Here is a 17,984-nt window from a genome sequence, read left to right as displayed (position 1 = left end):
ACATCTTTACTGAGTGTATAAAGTTAACAAATGTTTGCCCAAACAAGCCTTTCCCCACAAGAATGGGATGCATCACCAGCTGGCCCAGTAAGAGAGGCTCCCTATCCCTGTACATCTTGTCATCTAACCCCATCAACAGATAATTAAAACTGCAGGTCTTTGGTACCTCTGATGATCATTGTCACACTGTTAATTACACCAGTAATGATTTATTTTATTCATCTAAGGGGTTTATGACACTATTTTCTGAACTATTTCTAATAGTTCAATTGCAAGCCTATGCAAAGTTAATAGGCAGGTGTAATCTTTTCATTAATGTTTCAACACAAAAGGAGCTGTGATTAAAAGGAATCAAAGTGATCTCCATCACTTTAGGTTTTTTGCTAACTGGCTATTATATTCAGCAATTGCCCCTCATTGTATGACTTGAAATTCCTAAGACTCAGAACAATGTGTTCTAGGAAATGATGAAAAATTGATCTTTGGCAAGTCAGTAAATTGGATCCAGAACCACTAGCCAAAGAGAAGCAGATCAGACAAACGAATAAGCAGCAAAACAGCAGGATAAAAAGACAGGTCTTACAGTTGAGGCACACTGCATGTGCCAGTGAAAGTTTTCACTTCTAGTGAAGGAATTTTTTTTTATTTGAAAGCAGCATCCTTTACACAGTCCTGTTTTTACAAAGTGACTTTTTTCATGTTTTATACTGATCCACAGAATGTCTAAAGTACAAGTTTACATTCTACTAAAGTGACGGGGACTCGTGTAGCTCCTAAACTTTAAAGAGCTGCTCATGAGATATGTGTACTTGTGCTTGTATGAATTTTTGATTGGTTACAGTTAAAATTTTCCTTTGCAGCTACTAACTAGCCAATGAAGTTTCACAACTATTGCTGTAATTGCAAGAACGTACTGCAGGAACAGGTAAAGGAAATAACATTTCAACTAAACCCAGTACAGTCAGAGCCTTGTCAATTCTGCCTGCTGCTTGCATTGCAATTATGTTAGTGCAGGTCAGGGAAGTAGTTTTCTAATCAAAGTAATTCTGCTGAACCCAAGTAGCTTATTCATCACAGCTAAAATCTGAGCACAAACATATCCTCAAAAACACCACTTTGAGTAATAAACACTAATCACTTCTCTGATTACCCTGTAACTTTTTTGCAATCAGAAGACCTGAGACTTCTACTGTTTAAATGGTGACAACTTACACTCACCTTTAGTATTGACTCAGAGCAGATAGTGAGAATTTGGTGAAGAGCCCTGTTGTAAAGCAGAACATTGATGCTTTTCTCATGTGTCTGTGGCACCTGCCTCGCATCTTGTATTACTTGAGTCAGGGGATAAATATCAATAACAGATGAACCTGCATTGGGTGACAGGAGTGAGAATATATCTGTTTTGTGTATAGTACCAGTCACTTCACCTATGTAAACCATAGGGTTCCTTTGAGTTCTTCTGAAGAGGATAAGGAATGCTGCCTGTTTCTTGAAGAAGTCTGTTCTCTAAGCCAGAGAGCATTCACACATGCTCCCCACAAAGAAGCAGTTAAACAGTGGCTACGTATTTCCTTGCCTTAAAGAACCACTCGTCCACCTTTGATGGGATTGATACCCTGATTCCAAATCATTAGAAGCCATAAATCTTCTAGTCCCTGATTGGACTGGCACAGAATGAAATGAACACAAATGAATAGAACTCTAATTGGCAGATATATCACTAAAATAAATTCTGGTCTCTGCTTTCTTAGAGAAAAGCAATCCTGTCTGCAGGCAATGATGAGGTCTTTCCAGCACCTTCCTTTATGGAGCACTCAGGTCTGAATGCCTGAACAGTGTTTTTCAGACACTTTCCAGTGCTCTTGGATCAGAAGGATTGCAAAGACAGAGAAGCAGATGGGGCAGACAAGACTAAGGAAAGCACAAAGTTTTTATAACACAGGATCAGAAGGCAAACTACACGTGCAGCCTTATTTCTGTTCCAGTATTACTATAGTTCTACCAGCAGAGGACCACAAGTCAGCAGTGAGCATTCAGCAAGGGACAGAACTGCGTAACATCTGGCGTAAATCCAGGCATAGAGGCCAACAGCTTGGAAAAAGGTACAGAAGGAAAGCTGTGGCAACATACAAATGAAGCATGAAGGTGAGCCACGATTTATGGATGTTAATGAGCTAATAACTGAAAATGTCCTCTGCAAAGTCAGGTGCATAGCAATGAGAATCAATTCATCCACAGATAATATTGGTCTCTTGTCCTCTTTGTGGGCAAGAAGACCTTAACTTAGCCTTTTAATGGAATCACTAACAGAGTTTGAGACCACTTTTACAGATATTTAGTCACTGCCCCATTCATTGTTTTTAAGGGCAAAGACACCTCATTTTGTCGAAGATTTAACCATGTAAAATGCTTACATTACTCCGCCTTGAAAATCTCACCAAGTTAAATTTGAACTCAAGATAGCATCTATATCCTGTAGTGATTATATTTTTTTAAAAACTAGACTGATTAATATTCTGGGCATTTTTAAAATAACACCTAGAAGCTGAAGTTTCTTAAGCTTGCAGTGCTTACCAAATGCTTGGTAAGCACTGGACTCTGGTCTGATGTATATATTTAAGCTTCTAAACAGGTCTATTGGCACACAGACTCAACAGAAAATACCAGGTCACTGAAAACAAAATGTTTCACATTCATCTTCACAGGTTTGACAAGCTTTGGAATCTTTGAGCCTTTGGAAACTGAAAAAGTTGTCTCCAAAGACAACGACCTTATTTGCCTGGTATGTCTCAGGCCTCTATAGTCTCAGGACAGGTTCAAAGCTCTTTTCTCGTTTTGTTTTGTTTTTCAGTGACTGTGTCTCTGGGGCAGACAAACTCTACCAGCTTCTGGAGTCTCTGCCTGAGATACAGAAAGCTGGCATCCTTACTGACACCTGTGAAGCTCTAGTCCCTTGGAGATTCCCTGCTACAGAGTCAGGAAACAGAGCCCAGAAACCTTGGGTGAGTTCGCACAATATTTCATTCCTTGTCAATTGGACAGTGCATCTGTTGACATCACAGACTGTGGGCCTTTTTGTAGCTACTGAGTTAAATAAGGAGTTTGAATACACTTGTGAGGGTTCTGCAGAGCCTCTATTTTGCTGCTTTGATCTCCAAATGGGAGTAAGGTGCTAGAGCAATTACTTGGGGGAAGATTAGTGGCTTAGTAGCTTTCAAGAAATGAGAAAGCTACAGAACAATATATGTAGTTTATTGTTTCCTAATAAGGTTCACCTCGCTTTCAGGGGAGCTTTTCTCATTTTCTCTGCTTCCTGATGTTAATTCCCATGCTGCATGCTTTCATACACATTTCTATAGTGAGATTAGCAGCATGTTTAGAAAAAAGACTTCAAAATTGTCTTAACGTGCAAATATTCTTATCTCCCAGTACTGGTATATCTCATATACCTTGTTCTTGTATTCAATTTCAGTTCTATACAATCATAAACGAAATCACATCCTAGTCGAAGGGGGATGCTCTCATGCATCAACTGCTGTAACATACCAGTGATAAGTGTGCCGTGATTGTTGTCAAATACCATGGCAAAAGTCCCCAGCTCTTGAGGACTCCCTTGACTGTCATGGAAGACCTGCAGCAATGAAAGGGTCTGTATATCCCACACTCTAAAAATCTAGGAGAGAGAGGGGGAAAAATATTTATTCCTCTATTACGACTAGGTTTGCAAGTCCTTTTTGTTTCTATAACAGTAATATTACAGCCTTCAATAGCAAACACATTGTTTAATGTGGTACATCTCAAAATAAGCAAGACGAATATCAAAGGTATCTTTATACACGTTTTTCTGAGGATAAAAGGCACAGAAAAGATGTTTTGTGATCTTGAGCTGACAAATCCACAGTAGAACCCAGTCTCCTGAGAACTGGTTCTACTTTATGACAAGTTGACTCCATTGTGTCATACTTTCAGTCATGTACAGGTAAATACCAATAGTATAAAAGCTTCTATTTGAACCTGGAAATCAAATGGCATGCCACAGTACAAAGGAAAATTTTAGTGTGTTCTGGATAAAGGAATCTTGGAAATCTTTGACTGACAGCAGATGCAGTTTTATGCATGTACAGTCCTTGTGCTCCCCATAACTGAATGCTCCTGATCACAGTCAGGGTACTATCCTATAAGGAACACTAAATATATTAGATATGTTTGTTCTCACTTTCAGTTTCAACTGAAAACAAGGCACTTCCTTGAAGTCTAGACTTATTAAATCAATAATTATATGTTAGCAGAACTTATTGATCCTAGCTGATTAAAACCTGGGTTTAACTTACTGTTATCCATGAAAAATACTCTTAATTCTGCTAGAAATAATGATTTCATTTTTCAGATCCCATGGCTTTTATTGTGGTGAATTTCCCTGAGAGATAATCTTGCTATGCCCTCAAAAGTTATTCTGTCATAAGATCTGCCTTCAATTATCCAGCTGCCAAAAATATGGTGAATTTTATATAGGTACTTGTGGAAGTTATTGTATTCATTCAATTCTGTTATTAAAGGTGGGGCTGCATTTTTAATTGGGATTTTAACACAAAAACATATGTTGATTCTGATTACATTTCAGGAGTTTATTCAGATATGCAATTTCTAAGCATATAGGGAGAAACAGAGAGTGAGAAGGCTTGAGAAAGGAAATCCAGTTGAATAGAAAATGATGAACCTGTTTATCCAGCTGACAGTAGACCAACAAAAATAGAAGAATTGGTGATGAATTCAAGAAAGTTAGGGCAGTGCTGCAGGTAGATCTCCAAGCTCAATTCTGACACAGTCACAATTACAGCATGCAAAAACAGCCTTAAGAACTGAAGATTAATCAGAAGTAGGTATGTATGGAGCTACTCTAGTCAGGTAAAAGGAATAAGTCATTAAACAGATATAATTACTTTTCCAGAAACACCATTCAGATCTGCTACAAAGTTAGTAAAATTATACAAAACACAACCAAAGAGAGGCAATTCCAATAATCTCATGGACTATTCAAGTTAAGTTGTTCAACACCTGAAACATAAATTTGACAGCTTATTTCATCATAGCAATAAAGAGAGATGATTTTACAGCCCAAGTGAATATGCGTAAGAGCCTCTTGTACTATTTCTTGCTGCTTGTCCAGCTACTAATGCCAGTACCACATTAAAAAAATGCAGTCACTTAAAGCGACATCAAAAACGCAGACACATCACAGCATTCATGAATCTCTTCCTCCTTTCCCAGCCCAAGGGCAGGGAGATTACATAAAGCACTCTTCCACACGAGTAACTCCCACACAAGGCATTACCAGCGTGGCCGCAAGATGTGGTGTCACTGCTGTTCATCTGCATCAACACACATGGCTGGGCATGAACTCATGCACGAAGAGGGGCAATGAAGGGCATGTTTATTTGGACATTAGGAGGTGACTAGGGGCAGTTGCCTTAGGAACATTTTATTAATAGTAATTTTACCATTCTGCTTATTTATTGAAGAACTTCCCACAGCAGCCTGACAAATGCCAGGAAACCCCCTGAAGCCCTTTGAAAACATTCTTTATGGTAAAACTTTTCTAGACTGTGTCTTCTGAAACCACAGAATACAGACTATATTCAAGCAAAAAAATCCACTTTAGGAAGGAGTGTGGAGAGAAGGAGCTTCAATTCTTTTTGGAAACAACTAGAAAACAGCCTAAATTGCATTTTCCATCTGGTCTAAAAGCTGTGTTTTACAAGCACGTAAAACCAGCAACACCCCTCTCTTCTGTTTTTCTTAATACACACACAAAGAGCAAAAGATTCATCTTAGCAACTAAAATGGGAACAACAGAGGGAGACAGAAAGAAGATAGGAAATAAGGCAAGACAGAATCGGTAAATAAATATTTTACATGCTCTTGGTACAGTAAAGTTCAGTCTTGGGAACACTTATCTCCTGATGGATTGTTATTGACTGTGGAAGAAGTGCATCCTCTTCTGCCCCTTTCTGGCTGTAATTAACTGAGATAGAAAAGAACTAAAGTCCAGGACTTGCTGACAACCCCCTTATCCCACTCCTCCCATCAAATGATAATCCCTTCGAATTACTGCTAGTTAAGAACAAGAAGGTAACTATAAAACTGATCTAAAGAAAATATCACTAACTCTCAAGAGAAAACGGAAACTACCTTTAAGTGCTTCCAAACTTTCACATCCTGCTGATGCTTTTATAAGTTAGGGAAAATTTGGGTTTTGAAAAAGACTGCTTTCCTCAGTTTTGGAGAATGGTCATGCTGGGTATCTTCAAAAGAATTTATAAAAAACAACTTTTACAGGAAAATCCCTCTTGGAGCAGAGAGAAGTTGCACTAACCACAGCATTTGCTGTGGGCATAGACGGGAAAAGTAAGCAACAATTAAAGCTGATTTTCTCTCTCCCCTATTTTCTGTTTCAGGGGGTCACTGAAGCATTCGTGGTCTAAGTAAAAAAAAATACAAATTCATAAAGAACATCTGAGTCCTCAAAGACAAAAGTTCCCAGGCACGTAGCAGAGATCAAAGTGCAGTTCTTCACAGTAAGTGATCTGCAGAGAATGCCATCTTCTGTCCTATGATCCCTGAAGTTGATCCTGCAAAGTCCCACAACTCCCTGTAGTTATTAGAAGACTTAGGAACAAATTGATGTCATTGGGATTACTCGTAAGGCTAAGGCAAGGAGGATTTAGTTCTAAGCACATTAATGCAACGTGGTGCAGCAGATGGTGCTATAACTGATGCCAGCTAATTCAGTGAAGTTCAAAATGATGAATGTTTCAAATCACTTCCTCAAATAGTATCATTAACCTGGTAACATATAAGGTTAATGTCCTTTTCCCAAACATGGAGGAATGCTGGAAAGAAATCAAACTGTGAGTTATAGTCAATAGCGGGTCTAATCCTATAGTAACGTACCTGTGGGGTATTTACTGGGTGCTATGCAACGACTGAGTGTGTTTAAAGGTTCTGTATGTCTGTCTGTGTGCTGTGTGCTCAGTGTGCTGGCACTAGACCTAACTGACACCTACTGCAAAAACGAAATAACCCTCAACACTTCTGGAGAACAGGTTCAGTGGACATTTAGATGGTGTGTGAGTCAGAAACAGGTGTAGGACAGAGGTGACTACCCATGGAAGCCTGAACCAAAGAGCTCAAAACCCAGCCAGGCTTAGAATGATGTTCTCACCTCAGAGATAGAGTTTAAAGTAATTTTCAGATATACAACAACTCATTAACCTTTTGAATATCTTTTTTTATTTATTTATTTTCCCCATAGGAAAATAAACAACCAGAAAACCTCAGGTCTGGAAATTTATTTTTAATATCGCTTAAACCCTAGATCTCAGTTTTCCAGTAGAACTATAGAAATCAGCACAGGCTGAACATAGATCTTGTTCTATTTCCAAGTGCAGCAAATACAGATTATTTCATACTTTAGCCAGCAAATACTTGCCCAGAAACAGAACATCTAATGGATCATTTCCTTCACATATGCTGAGAATACACGAGGACAATCCATTCCTGAAGGAAAATTGCGCATTCTCAGATATACTGAGAAACCCATCCTTTTGAAAAGATGCAACTGCAGATAGGACTCTATGTTCCTGAAACAGTTCAGCTGCATGCTGATTGCAAGCATGCATGTATGCTATACACTGTCTTAAGTGTAAAAACTAGAGGAGGAAAATGTAGGTATGAGTCAAAAAATTACATTTTAAATTAATTAAAATCCCTTTTGCTTTTTTCACAGAATCATAGAACAGTTGAGGTGAGAAGGGGTCTCTGGAGGTCATCTTGTGTCACCCCTCTGTTCAAGCGGGGCCACCTAGAGCCCAGGACCATGTCCAGATGGCTTTTGACTATCTCCACAGAGGGAGACTTCACAACCCCTATGGGGCACCCTGTGCCAGTGCTTAGACTTGCTATTCCCTCAAGTGTTTCCTGATGTTCAGACAAAGTATCTTGTGTTTCAGTTTTTTATCTTGTCCTGTAAAGGGCAGCATTGAGAACAGCCTGGCTCCATCTTCTTATACCCTCCCTTCTAGTAGTTACATACAGAGATGAGCTCCCTCTTGAGTCTTCTCTTCTGTAGGCTAATTTTATAGGGTTTTTCCACAGACTACCTAAGCAATAAAGTGATTTGAATATTGGAAAATGGGACAGGAAATCACAGAAAATTGGGTAAGTTACATGAAAAGTTCGAAGAAGATTATTCAATGCTCTTGAAGGATTATACAGTATACGAGAAGAAAAATCTTAATATCTGGGAGAAGCAAATAAACCAAAGAGAATCAAAACATAGCAGCAAGGGAGGATTAATTTTGAATTTCAAAGCAGCATAGAAAAAATGTATCTGCTATAGATGTGACCACATAATTTCAGTGAAGGATGACTGGAGAAGATTTCCCAAATGCCTCTTTTTCAAATTATCTCAATTAAATTCAATATTGTTGATATACAGTACATTTCAGTAACAGCTGTGATTAGCAATGGTTTGACATAAATTAAACATTGTGCTTCCAGCTCAGCTGCTCTACTTTTCTGGGAAAACTAATGACTGTATTATAAATATACCCTTAAAAAAATGTCATGTTCTTTCAAAATCAATTCGGAAAACATCCACACTAACCTAAACAGGCACTGATACCATCACCTGCTCAGTTCCAGACAGGCAAAAGACATTTAGGACTTCCCACTGGGATATCACACAGCTTGTTTGCCATAAAGCATGTCTGGAGAGAGAGGACTGGAGACTGATAAGATTAAGGTTTGAGTAAATTAGCAAAAGTTAAAAAAAAAAAAACAACAAAACAAAACAACACTCCCCCCCTTCTCTCCCCATATCTTACTTCCCTTTGATTCCCCCTGAAATGCTAAAAATCTGCCTTTGGGTTCTATGAGAATGAAACTAACCTATATAACAGATTTAATTTAGTATTGGGAAATTTCAGCTCAGAACTGTATGTATTGGACATTAGAAAAAAATTTTTTACTGAAAGAGTTGTCAGTGCCTGGAACAGGCTGCCTAGGGATGTGTTTAAAAAAAGGGTAGATGAGGTACTTAGGGATACAGTTTAGCTTAGGATGGCATTGGCTGGACTTGATGATCTTCAAAGGTCTTTTCCAACCTTGTGATTCATGTGCTTGCATGAAATTAGCTGCATCAGATTTTGAAGAAATTACATATGCAATGAAATTCTGCCATGCCCCAGAGGGGAGATGCAAGAAGAAATCACCTTCTTTATTGCACTACTCTCCTGCCATGCCTAAACGTGTGCATTGCTCTTTTGGTATTAGCTGCCAAAAATAATATTACTTTTAAAAGTAAAAAGACCAAAAAACTTCCTTTCACCGATTAAAAAAAAAGGTTTCTGTTTTCAAGTGATACCATAGAGCTGTATAAAGGCTGGGAATATACTTGCTACCCTAGCACTACAGGTCATCAAACAAAACAGCTTGGTTTTATGCCTGTAGGCTCAAACTTTGTTCACCTGACTCACTTAGGTGTTGGTACTTTTGACCAAAGCCACCGCTGGAGGCATTCTAGTAAAATCAACAGAACAACTGGTGCAGCAAATTTTCTCTCACCAACTTCACTGACAACTCAAGTAGGCAAGATGTGAAGCTGTAGCCTCCACTGTTCTAGCTGTGAATCCCCACTAGGCACTAAGTGAGAGAGTGTGGTTGTCACTGCTTCATGTCTTTCAGTACAAGGGCTGCAGTACTTCCAGCCTTTCAGTACAAGGGCTGTGCAGTCTGGTCTCTGCCACTGGCCTTAATCTTGTTTCTACAGAGAGTTACGAGTGCAGCAGCATCTTTTAGGTAATGACCCACTTCCTGCCACAGCTACAGGTTTAATTGCCCCTGCCCCTGTGCCTGTGCCTGCTTGTATTTTCCTCAGTGCTTCCTGAATGCCTTCACAGAGTTCTGTAACGTGAAAAAAAGGTAGTAATAAATACTTCAGGCTTCAGGTGTATGAGTAAGAATGGGCAAACAAACTATAGTGTAGTTGTGAGGAACGTGGTTCCTGTTGGTCTGTGGTATGTAATTCAGCACACAGCATAAGTTTTGTTTGCAGGACATCTCAACACAAGGTTTGGAACATGTTCCTATGATTAGGAACAAGGAATTCACGTCAATATTTCAGATCTCTTAGTAAATTCACTTAACTGAGGAGCTGAAGGAAAAGACATGGCTGTGGACTGCCACACTAATTGCACCAATTCACACTGTTACTTTTAAGCTCTTCACAACCTGGAAGATCAGAAACAGATTTATTTCCGGGAATGTTATATTCTGAAGCAAATCCAGCAGCACCGAATTATGACAATCCCTGCCTATGCCTTCCTTTCTTCCTCAGTGTCACTACTATGGAAATACTAATTCATATGACTAAAGGTCATATAGAAATTTTTTACAAATCTATGTCTCTGCTTAAATTGTAGGTATTCTTATTTTATAAACCAAGAAAGTAAATTTAACTTTTGTTGACGAGAAGGAAAATAAAACGGACACCAGCAATCCAATATGAATCATAACAGGGTGCCAACTTTATATATGTTCCAGCACGGGATACATCTCAAATACAGCCTGCCTATAGGTTAAGCCCGAAAAGGTCGCATTTGCATAACACGCCCACTTCTTGTTTCTTGTTCGAGGTGGAATTCCCCTTCTACTGGTTCCAGCCGGCTATGCCTCGGTTGTTTTCCCCCTTCAAGGACGCGGCGACCTTGCCGAGCCTCCCCCCCCCAAGCTGTGCCGGAGGCCTAGTTTGGCCTAGGCATGTCAAGGCCATTCGCAGTAGTTCCCTCCAGGCGAGTTGGCCCACCAGCTGCATATAATCCGAATGGCCCCGTTCTGCGAGCAATTCCCCAACAATTCCCCCTTTTTGTTTTTGGGCTAACAGAATGTTAGTTTGTGCCATTCGCTTAACACTTTTCATAATGCAGGCATAAGCAACGCGCAAAAGAATTAACACCAACAATACTATACCTATAAAGCGTAAACCTTCTCTCAACAAGTTAAATAACCAAGGAGAGAGTCCACCAAAAGCTGACTGTAGCCAATCATCAAAGGGATTCACATTTTTAACAACTTTTTGAGTGTGAGACTCCAGCCAAGCCAATTTCTTGTGAAGAGATGCACTATGGTCAGAAAGATTAAAACAACACATCCCTTCAATGTCCTCACACCCATGACCATGTGCTAATAACAAGAAATCAATGGCAGCACAATCCTGCAAAAAAGCATGACACAAGCTGTCTTGATCGTGCAGCAATTGTGACAAAACATCCGTGGTAACATTGGCTTGCTTAATCGACCAGCATGCCAACCACTCCAACTGTTTGAGGGCTTGAGCTGCAGCCAAACCCGGAAAAAAGGCTGTAGCAAAAGTGTTGGCCATCACAGACCACAATTGAACATCATCACGACAGGAGTTATCTAAAGGCACGCCTCGTTTAACAGGTCATGCTATCTTAGTCAGGTTCAGCCAGTCCCTTTGATGAGGGGCAAAAAGGGTAAGTTTTCCTAGGTAACACGGCCCACCATATGCGTTTCTTGGGATGCCCTGCCAGGCTCTATCCCCACAGATTAAAAACACATTTGGGGGAAGAGCTTTTGGGGTGTTATTGTTCCACAATAATGGTCCAATTGTTGATGACAGTGGGCTATATAGATCAGCTGCCCCATAAGCACCTAAGGGGCGAGAGACATTATAACCGTCAAGAGTGGTCTCATTGGTGCCACAAAAATGTGTAATTCCATGGTCTGAAGTTGGGCCCTGGCAACACTTCCGTCCAGCCTGATTCGTTCCACCCTTTGTTGACCCGCGCATGAGGCTGAGTGTCACCAATAAAGGTTTCAAAACCGTTCCTGCCACTAAACCTATCACCAAATGTGACACACGTCTGAGTGTGACCTTTGGACGTTGACCCCACCGCTTTAGCACCCAGCAATTCTAGTTCTTGTGGATCCCAGGGTAAGGTGGTGTTAAGGGAGCGGATTAATGTGGCAGTACAACTAGCTACGGTGGAAGAAGAGTGACAGTTATTAGTGGCGTAGGCAGCAAAGGCAGCCTCTTCAAAACCGGGTATACCCACGAGGCACGTTTTAAAAGGGCTAGTAGTTGACTGCATACTCAGACAAAAATCTAAGTTGCCAGTCTGATTAGCCCAAGTCACCCACATATTGGTTCTGTCGTCCACCCTGTGGATGGCCCGCGTCTGCGTCGTTAGGAGACAGATCTCTAAAAATGTCACGGTCAGGACGAACTTGCTGGCTGGCCGCAGGGCGGGTCCATCTCGCTGGTACCCACAGTGATCCTGTAGGTGCAAGCACACACATATGACCCCGTCCAAGATATTGAACCTCAGCCAGGCCCTGCCATTGTCCAGTCTTTAGGTCCCAATAGTGTACAAACATTGGAACTCTTTTGTCCTGGCGCCCCTTTGGGGCATGTAGAACTATTGGTGGGGAATCACTCTCGCCAAAAATACACAAATGATTTAGGGTGAATAATGTCATAGCAAGTTTCTCCTGAACATCTGCTATTTGAGAATACTTGAACAAATACTGTTTGAAAGTTTGGTGTGCCCTTTCTACAATGCCCTGACCCGTTGGAGAATTGGGGATGCCTCTGACATGGTGAATACCCCATCTTTGCATAAAACGTCTTATTTTTTCCCCAGCATAAGCTGGACCATTATCAGACTTTCTCAAGAGTTCAAAAAGCCGTAGGTTTTTGGTGTCACGAATAAAGGCAGTCTCTATGCGGCGCACAATCCCTGCTACATAGAGACAATCAGTTACTATATTGAGAGGCATTGTGAACCATCTAAAGGTAGCCCACACCACTGCAAGCAACTCTAACGTTTGTAAAGAGTCAGTAGGCTCTCCCTTAAGTATGTGTTGTTGCCATTGACCGTCTTGGTTCCAAACAATCCAGGGACTAGTTGATAGCTTTAAATGTCCTGCAGCCAACTGCTCCCCGTACAAGGTTATGTGCTTGCTGCAGCTTCTCCTTTGTTAACGGCCGCTGCTCTATCCAGATGGGGGTGTCACTGACCCACTGGAGCTGCAGCGGGAAATTGTACCGAACAGTGGCCATCAGCAAAAATCCGAGGCCATTTTTAAGTCGCACATCAAATTGTCTCAAAGCGTCGCGACCGAGCAGTCCGCTCACGCCTTGGGGCAAAGGCATTACCGTAATGGGGATGTTAGCATGTCGATTGTCTAGTTGAATATGAATAGGCGCCGGTGATTGTCGCACTGCAGCTGCTCCACCAACTCCTTCTACCCCTCTCACGCTGGGAAGCGTCTGCCAGTCTCTAGGCCAGCACAGGGTGGACACAATTGTAATATCAGCTCCCGTATCTAAGAGCATAATGAGCTGAAAACTATCAGCTCCATTCGATAACGTCACGGTAGCCTCTGGCCGTACGCCCATAGATAGAGTAAGCATTGCGGCAGGTCCTGTGGAACCAAAGCCACCAGCCCCCCTTTCGTTCGTAAGGCGTGGTGTCATTCCTTCGGCGAGTTGTGGAAGGGGAACAATCTGTGCTATACGACTCCCTGCAGGAATTTGTATTGGTGGGAACTGGGTCTGTACCATAATTTTAATGATTCCCACATAGTCAGAGTCTATCACTCCCGGGATAACTATTAGTCCCTTTACAGCAGATGACGAGCGACCAACAGGTACACCGCCAACAGCTTTGCCATTAATTAGTATGGGCCCCCGGGTAGTAGATTCAATGGCAACAGGTCGCGAATCTATCAAAACACAGTTTACTGCTGTTGCCAAGTCCAAGCCGAGGCTGCCTCGGGTGGCGGGCTGCGTTTGACTGGTGCCGCTACTTGTGTCTGCGCGCGGGGACCAGACGCGCTCTGCTTCCAGTTTCCCTGACGCCGACAAGTTACAGTGGCGTGGGAGCGAGAATTACAGTGGTCACAAAATACAGCCGCTGCCCTGCAGTGATCTCGAAAGTGCCCCTGTTGTCCGCATCGAAAACACCTTATCTTTTTTTGTCGCCCTCTTATTTCTTTGCGTTGGACTAGTGGCGTCAAGGCTGCCATCACGTTATCTAGTACTTTAGCTTGTTGTTCCACAATGCGGCTTTGTTTTTCAGATATCTCCTTTAACACCTTGGCGGCTGCCTGCTCAAGCGGCGGCTCTGGGGCTATCAAGGGGAACGCCCTTTCTGCCATTAACGCGCCCGCACTTTCTAAACGCAAAGCCCTTTCTAGCATGTCCTGTACAGAGGCATGAGGAGGGAGGGTGACCAAAACATCCCTAGTCCGTGCGTTCGCATTCTCAAAAGCCAATTTCTCACCAAGAGTAGTCTTTACATGCTCAGGGTGATCTGACCGGTCTAAAGCTTGGTGCAATCTGTCCAAAAAGCTGGCATATGATTCGTTCGGCTTTTGCTTTACCGACAAATACGATGGAGTTACGCTACCAGCTTTAACTTCGCTTAGGGCTATCTGTGCCAATCGCATAGCCTCCTGTAAAACGGCTGGAGGAAGCCCTAGCTGAGCCTGCACCCCAAAATAAGTACCAGTCCCTATGAACTGTGCTGCCGTCACCCCCGCTAACGGATCTCCCTCTGCCCTGGGCAAAGTAGCGGCAGTGTTACAGAGCCGCTGAAGGTGGCTTTCATACTGCATGGCTTGCGACGGGGTAAGTATCACTCTTATCACCTGTTTAATATCTTCCTGTAAAATACCACCACTCGCAGAAAAAATATACTGAAGCATCTGTTTACTAGGCTCACTATGTAAACCCGTCTGACGCACGGTGTCCCTCAGTTGTACTAACAACTTCCAATCAAACGGGTCGTGCTCACCCGCGGTATATACATCATCCCCCTCCCCTTGCTGCTTATATATTACAGGCATGGCTTTTAAAAGTTCATTTGCTGTTGCAACGTCACCCGCTTCCATGGCTTGCTTTGCTATTTTTGGCCATGGTTGGCAGCGAGGACGAGGGAGTTTCAGCTCTCTCTCCTCCCGTATTTCCCGATCTGCAGCTTTGCCCTTAATCCGCAATTTGCTTTTTCTCTTAGGCTGCTTCGCAAAAACCGGCTCTGGTTTCCCCCCTCTCTTTTGACAAATCTTCAACAACTTTTCAAACAAATCAGACAACTCTTTCACAGAATCTACATCGCTATCTAAATCACTAGAGCTACTGTTAGAACAATTGAGGGGAGTCCCCGCCCGACCGTAACCTTCTACAAAAGGATTCAGTGTTGAAACAGAGCACCTCCGAGAGGGCAGCGCTTAAGTCTGGACCGCAGTATCTTGTAGAAAAGGGTTCAAAGCCACTGACAAAGGTGGCGCGGAGGGTAAGGGAGAAGAAAACTCCGCTACGCAGGCAACGTCGGACTCTTGTTTAGAGGGTGATAGCGCGGCAACAGCCTCCTGCGTTCGCTGTTCCGCTTCTGCCGGGGTCTTAGCGACTTTCACTGGCAGGCCGACAGCAGGCGGTCCTGAAGCTAACAAATTAAAAGCCTGCGCTTGGTGATTTTCCACCTGAGAAGCCACCCCTCGTGTTCCATCAAGTTTCGCTGACACCGAAACAGCCAGGGCTCTCTCCTCTTTATATTTGGCGATCGCATTAATAGTCTCTCGCCAGGGGACCTGGAGAGCTTTGGCTTCCTTTTTTCCATCTATAACATCGTTCCAAAGTTCATTGCCAAATTCCCTCCACCGGTTCCAATCAAAATAATCATCCCCTGACTTGAAAAATCCCTTTGTACAACCATAGGCACACAAACCGGACAGGTATTTAAGAATAAAATTAACTTTTCGCTTTTCTAAAAAGCTTTGAAGTAGGGAAAACGCTACCTCTTTATCCATGCTGGCCAGCCGTATTTTCCGCGCGTCCCCTACTCCTACGACGGAGCGCTCCTAACCCGCAGCTCCCGGCTCCATGCCGTCCTCCCAGGCTCGTAGTGCCTCTTCCCGGAGGAGTCGCCCACACCGGCTCCCGTCGCACCGGTAACTGCCTTCTGGTCTTTCCAAGGTTGACCCCTCCTAGAAAAAAATCGGGGTCCCTGTTCGGGCGCCACTTGACGAGAAGGAAAATAAAACCGACACCAGCAATCCAATATGAATCATAACAGGGTGCCAACTTTATTGCGCAGCTCGTAGCTTTATATATGTTCCAGCACTGGATACATCTCAAATACAGCCTGCCTATAGGTTAAGCCCGAAAAGATCGCATTTGCATAACACGCCCACTTGTTGTTTCTTGTTCGAGGTGGAATTCCCCTTCTACTGGTTCCAGCCGGCTATGCCTCGGTTGTTTTCCCCCTTCAAGGACGCAGCGACCTTGCCGAGCCTCCCCCCCCCCCACCAGCTGTGCCGGAGGCCTAGTTTGGCCTAGGCATGTCAAGGCCATTCGCAGTAGTTCCCTCCAGGCGAGTGTCATTCTGTTGGCCCACCAGCTGCATATAATCCGAATGGCCCCGTTCTGCAAGCCATTCCCCAACATTTTGTGATAAAATAAATTGATGTACAAATAATTTTTAATAGCTGCCTTACAGCAGTTTACTAATAATCTCAAGAAATGCTCATGTACTGGACTAGTTTAAGGAATATTTCTTTTTTTCTTAAATGGAACCATCATTTGAGTTCAAATTTCAAATTCTTTCTTGACTGCTGTCAAGATAAGAAGTTTGTTTTGTTATTACTGGCTCAGGGCAATCTGGTTTTAGTTAAATTGGATATCACAGAGAGTTTCTTCAGTGCTTTCCAGCAATCTGTATTGCATGCTGGCCAAAATACTCGAGTGTAAATAAAGAAGTCTCCTCAAAACAATTCACTTGAATCCCAGATTTCAGTGCAGTGTTCGGAGGTTGTCTGTCACCAAATATGGTATTTATTTTTGACACCCCAGTGAGTGTGTTTTTTCTTCAGATCTATTGAGATCCACCACAAAAAAACCCCACCCAACGTGCTGCAAGATGAAAGCTCTGCTCAGAAAAAACATGTCTCCCATGCTGACAAGCAGAACTGATCTGGTGGAGAATAAGGAAAAACTGTTATTTTTCTTTCACTGGATGTATGTGAGTGATGCCTGGTTTGTATCATCGCATGATTCTAGAAAGATGTGAGAACTCTTGCTTAATTAAGCAGTGGCAGTGATAAAATTTCTCCTTGCGAACAAAAACATATAAAGTTCAGATTCTGGTACCACCTCTCCTTTTAGAAGAGATTGTAGAAAGATCTGGACTTACCTCCAGCTGTCTATCCACTCGATTGCATAACACCACTTTGATTAAGAATGAAGGAGGGCCAAAGTGATCTTCTTTGTTGTTTATTGAAGACACCTTTATCAAGATCATCCAGATTAATTCTATTATAGTAGAGCTGTATTTATGATTCTTCTACTTAGTAGTTTGCAGTACTAGCTAAATAATTGCTATTTTCTTTAAGATGACCCTATATACAGGTGGACTGACAGAAACAAGACTGATTTCAAATGCACAAGCCACAGATAGGGGGTTTTGTTTGTTTTATCACAGGCATTGATGAAAGCACAAATTCTATAACCTTCACCAGAGTACTCAGGTCAAGTGCCACAATGGTACATGTAAATGTTACCATTGTCTCTCAACTGTACAGTACACTTACTGTGCTGCAGTTCGTCCCAGGGTCCTCACTCCCTGCTAATCTGAAGGAGAACCTGGACAAAAAGTGCTGAGAATCTCTGCTTTTTTCATGCCTAGGTTCACTTCTGTGGAGATAAGTGTGCTGGGATGTAGGGTGCAAGAGAATGGTCAGCATATTGGCCCTTATGCTCATGCTAGGTAGGGGTACAGCCAAGTTTTGCACCAGGGTGAGAGCGCTGCTTGGAGTTCTTGAAATTCAGTTAGGACACAGCCTGAAACTGTCACAACAAAGACTGTTGTGCATAAGAATCTGATTTAAAGAAAATAATCCAC

At 42.3% G+C, this 17,984-nt stretch overlaps 1 protein-coding gene across 1 annotated transcript in view; it reads right to left on the bottom strand.

Annotated features, from left to right (window-relative positions):
- LOC311189393 (WD repeat-containing protein 64-like) overlaps nucleotides 1–17,984 on the bottom strand; it is a gene marked incomplete at both ends in the record, with an annotated part of 41,807 nt that overhangs the window by 7,191 nt on the left and 16,632 nt on the right. The window contains 2 exons of the mRNA XM_084261062.1: nucleotides 1,219–1,367; nucleotides 3,547–3,673. Of these exons, the coding sequence (XP_084117188.1) occupies nucleotides 1,219–1,367; nucleotides 3,547–3,673 (276 nt within the window). The remainder of the gene's footprint in view (nucleotides 1–1,218; nucleotides 1,368–3,546; nucleotides 3,674–17,984) is intronic.

Source organism: Gallinula chloropus (assembly GCF_964237585.1).
Source record: "Gallinula chloropus genome assembly, chromosome: 3".
Lineage (NCBI taxonomy): Eukaryota > Metazoa > Chordata > Aves > Gruiformes > Rallidae > Gallinula > Gallinula chloropus.
Note: the sequence above shows the minus strand (reverse complement) of the source record. Positions and strands in the feature narration are given on the sequence as shown.